Source organism: Aptenodytes forsteri, unplaced genomic scaffold (assembly GCF_000699145.1).
Source record: "Aptenodytes forsteri isolate BGI_AS27 unplaced genomic scaffold, ASM69914v1 Scaffold184, whole genome shotgun sequence".
NCBI lineage: Eukaryota > Metazoa > Chordata > Aves > Sphenisciformes > Spheniscidae > Aptenodytes > Aptenodytes forsteri.
Window position 1 is genome coordinate 1,718,977 of NW_008796078.1, and position 4,559 is coordinate 1,723,535.

The following is a 4,559-nucleotide window of genomic DNA, read 5'->3' on the forward strand; positions in this document are numbered from 1 at the left end:
GGTGCGGGGGGCCCGTCCTGTGGCAGGCGAACGGCGATGCGCCAAGCCGGCAGCGCTTGACGGTAGGGTTTGTAAACGCTGCTTTTGACGGTCAAAAACAATCCATTTTTTCCTTTCCTTTCGGTCATCTGAAGGGCGCGCTGCTTGCCGTACGGGCAACTCCCTCTTCTGTTTCTGAACTGGTTTTCTTTTCCGTGCCTGTAGCTCAGAGAAGCCCAACTGGGATTACCAGGCAGAGGTACGAGCCTTCAGCCACCGGCTACGTGAAAACTTTTCACTGGATCTTCTCAAGACCGCGTTTGTTAATTCTTGTTATATTGAAAGCGAAGAGGCAAGACGCCGAGAACTTGGGCTGGACAAAGAAACGGTTGCTCTTAATCTACAGGATAATAGTAAACTCGCTGAACGAGGGATGTCGTTTTCACGTTCTTACCTGACGCAGTGCTTTGAAGGTGCCTACCCAGGTTTACCTGCAAAGGGCGTAGGAGCGCTTGTTGATTTTCTGACCGGCCAGGAACTTGTTTCTCACGTGGCTCAAAACCTGGCTATACAGGACCTGACGCTTTGCAGAGAGTTTCCCGTCCCACCACACGTGCTGCAGAGGACGTTCTTTGCTGTAATAGGAGCCTTGCTCGGTAGCAGCGGGCCTGAGAAAACGGGGCTCTTTGTCAGGGTAAGCCGTTACTTATCGCGTGTTTTCGTACTGGCAGCAATAACATCTAAGGGCCTCAGAAGTTACAGGAAAAAAAAAGGCGAAAAAATTAAATACTGTCTTGTACCCTGATGGCCAGAGATCCAGGGAGATTGGCAGCAGCTTGACGATACCTGTAACAGGACAATTTAACAATGAGATTTGTTGGTTGATGGTGGTGGTCGGGTGGGGGATTGGGTTTTTTGGTTTTTCGTTCTTTTTTTTCTTTAAGAAGCACAGGCTGGTCAAGTATATAAAATGGTATACTTCTGGTTTGTAACGGTGATATTTTAGTATTTGCTGACCCTTGCTAAGGGAAAGCGTTGTATTCCATGCACTATGCTATCAAATAACAAAGTTATTCCATGTCAGGTCACATATATCTTCAATTTTAAAGGAACATTTTATATAAAGCAGGGGCTGAGTTCATAGGTTTTGCACGTAGGAGTGCAAGCACCTACAGAGATTTCACACACAAACGTTCAATTAAAACGCAGCGTAACAAAGTAGTTCTAGCAGCTACTGTCCTTTCAGTCGGCCTTTTCACTTATTTCTAGTTCTGCAATGCAGAAACGTTTGTTAAAATCTCATTTCTGATACAAGACCCTTGAGAGGCCTCTGTAAGAGCGAGGAGCGGTTAACGGGCAAGAGAGGGATCCGAGCAGGTGAAAGTCCCGTGGGTTTGCACGTTTCCTTCAACCTGTTTGCGGAACTCTTCCGACATACAACTTCTCGCTTGGAAGCAGCGCCGAGTTGCTTACCTCGTGCTCGGAGCTGCGCCCGGGCGTTGTTGTAACTCCTCGCTCAGGCCGGTGCTGTTCCTCCTTTAGGTCTGGGCGGTTGACTTGGCCCAAGGCGCACGTCCCGTCGGTGGCTAAAGCAGGACCGGGGCTGCCAAGCGTGGCAACAGCGGTCAGCCGTGCTTAGCTGTGATGGAGCACTGAGGCAGCTTCATCATTCATTTCAGCAGCTTATTGTCAGCCGTATTAATGCCTCTTCATACTGTATTTTTATTGGGAGACACCAGAAGCTAGAGCCGTCGTTACCTGTCCCATTAATTGTAACTTCTAAATATTCTTGTTTAGGACTTTTTTATTCCCCAACTGATTGGAAAAGACCTGTTTGAGATCTGGGAAGTTGTAAATCCTATGGGCTTACTAGTGGAAGAACTGACCAAGAGGAATATCCCTTCTCCAGAACCACGAATTACCAGGCAGCTGGGAGTCAGCACAGTTCTGCCACTGTACTTTGTTGGCTTGTACTGGTTAGTGCAATGTTAATTTAAAGGGAAATGGATTTAAGCCGGGGGAGAGGGGAGGAGGGAAGACGGTCTTTTACTTTTCTGCTCCTGCTCTTCCGTCAAGTTATTACAGAAAGGAAACCTTGCAGTCACTTCCATCTAAAATCAGCCATTTAAGCGTTGGCCATAGCTTGCGGTAACGATGCATAAAAAGACAGTCTGACTAAAGGGCTTCAGAGTCTAAATCGGGCGCACAAAAAGAGTCTGGGTGTATGTTCTGGGTGACCTGACGTAGGAACTTTGTGAACAGCGTGACTGAATGGCTTTGGAGGGACCGCAGCTGTATCCAGGGCTTAGGGAAGGGTAAAGAGACACAGACGTCAAGGGAGGTGGGACAGAAGAGAGGCTTATTTCACATTCCAGAGCAGCTTTTTAGTTTTCAAATCGCGGGCACTGTAAACCAGGCAAGAGGAGCATCTGCAGACGAGACTTAGGAAGCGCCAGTCATCCCTGGCGCGCTTGCCTCGGGCGCGGTCAGTGCTTGTCCTGGTCTCTTGCCCAGGGGTAACATCGCTCCTCTGGAACAAGACCAGGACCTCCTTCCACCAAAACCCACGTCATTGTGGCTTTGCTAAATGAGCTGCGGGTGAACGCATGGGAAGATTGCCTTAACTTGTTCTGATTTATCGTGCTTTGGTTTAACTGCCTTCTAAGATTTATTACCTTATATAAAAGAAAGGAACTCGGATTATTTTTCTTCTGGAATCCCCGGGGTCCCTTCACGAACTGCTCCTATTCGGTGCCCGTAGATGTTGATGAAACAGAGCTGTGTACGTACTTCGTAACACAGAGAACTTCTCTGTGAATCCTTTTGAAGGAGTTTTAAAATGCTCTCTTACCAGGGGAGGAGAAAAGACAGAAGCGTTTCGCTTCTTTGTTTCAGCTAACCAGAGTAACGAATTTGCATCTTTTTAACAGGGCTAGCGAACTGAACACTGTAGAGAATCGGTGATACGTTAGGAATCTAAATGAACGGAGTAGCGTTCTTCCAGGAAACGGACACATTTCTGATCTGAGTTTCCATTGTTGAACATACAGTCACTTATCTTTGCAGGAAAGACCAACGGGAAATGTTTACATTTGTGTGTATACAGAAATTACCTTCAGTATTCACAGGCATTTGGGGGGGGGGAATCTGGGAGCCCTTATTTACGATACACAGTAGTGCTCAGGATTTCGTGATGAAAATGTTTTTAATTTTGTATTTTTTTTTCCCCAAGCGATAAGAAGATTATAGCTGAAGGTCCTGGTGAAACGCTGCTTGCTGCAGAGGAAGAAGCTGCCCGCGTGGCACTGCGGAAGCTGTATGGGTATACAGAGAACAGGAGACCTTGGGATTACTCGAAACCCAAAGAAGGATCCGCGGCCGAAAAGGCTATCGGCAGTAACTAGATGATAAAAGGCATTTCGGGTTTCTCTTAAGAATTAATGGCTCCCATGCTGAATATAGATGTATTTAGGAAACCAAAATTCAGTTTGGTTTTCTGATCTTCAGTGCTCGAAACTTTCAAATCAAATACGGTATTAAAATAAATAAAGTCTCTCTTCCTTTTGCACGATGTTTAGTATTTGCTCATTTTCCTAAACGTAACAAAAGCACCCTTATTCTGAATTTTTGCCTTTTGGCTGAGAAGTTTTTCCATACATCACAGGAGACCGTTTTTAATGACGTTTAATAGCGCGTGACAAAATCTCGCTGTATAGAGAAAGGTTTCGTGAATGCTTCCTTGGAGATTGTTTTGAGGGTATTGTTAACGCGATGAGTTGAATTACGTATGCAACATCGGTCTTTGGATTGCATCCGGATTCGTTTGTCCTTGACCTTGTGAAAACACCAAACGTCATGTCGATGATACTGACGCTGTTGGTGATGCAATTTAAAAAAAAAACCACAACAAAAAAAAGTGCAAATGGCACTTTTGAGGTCTTACTGCTTGCGTACAATTTTGTTTGCCATACACACTGGTTTCTGTTGTTGGAGCACGCTCTGAAAGAGGATGTGTTTTTAATTTTAAAGTTTGTAAAAATTTCTCCATTGCAAAACTAGAAATAAGTGAAAATAAGGATCACGAAGGCCTGAACCCAAATTGGAGACCGTGCTTTAATGCTAAGGTATTAGGTAAGCTACAGCCTTCTCTTTTCTTTTTTCTCTTCTCCTTTTGGTGCTTTTCCTGTGTAGTCCAGGTACTTCATTTTTCTCTTGTCTTTTGGCCGCTTAATTTAAGCGATCACGTGACTAAAGCATTGTAAATCAGTCTTTGTTTTGTTTGCAGCATCTGTAGCTGTTCTGCTGTAACTCCAAGCAAAGGGAAAGTCACTTAGGGATAACTCGGGCACCTGCATGATGTTCCTATTAAACGTCACAGAAACTCGGTATGTGTACCAGAAGACAACAGATGCATGAGGACTGTGACTCTTCTGGAATAATTTCCTTTAAAATTGAGTGAGGGTCTATTACAAACGGGGACTGAGCCCTCAAAGGAAGAAAGGAAGAAGCTGAATGTGGGGCGGTGGTTAAAGAAGTGTTTCCTGCCTTATCCCAGTGTGAGCGCTGGCTGTAAAACAAAA

The 4,559-nt window shown here is 45.2% G+C and overlaps 1 protein-coding gene across 1 annotated transcript in view; it reads left to right on the plus strand.

The window, feature by feature from the left end:
• The window catches only part of MRPL44 (mitochondrial ribosomal protein L44), a 6,359-nt gene extending 2,811 nt beyond the window's left edge, over positions 1–3,548 (plus strand). Inside the window, exons 3-5 of the mRNA XM_009286718.1 lie at positions 205–673; positions 1,777–1,955; positions 3,212–3,548. Coding sequence (XP_009284993.1) covers positions 205–673; positions 1,777–1,955; positions 3,212–3,383 — 820 coding nt within the window. The 3' untranslated portion in view covers positions 3,384–3,548. The remainder of the gene's footprint in view (positions 1–204; positions 674–1,776; positions 1,956–3,211) is intronic.
• The last annotated feature ends 1,011 nt before the right edge of the window (positions 3,549–4,559 follow it).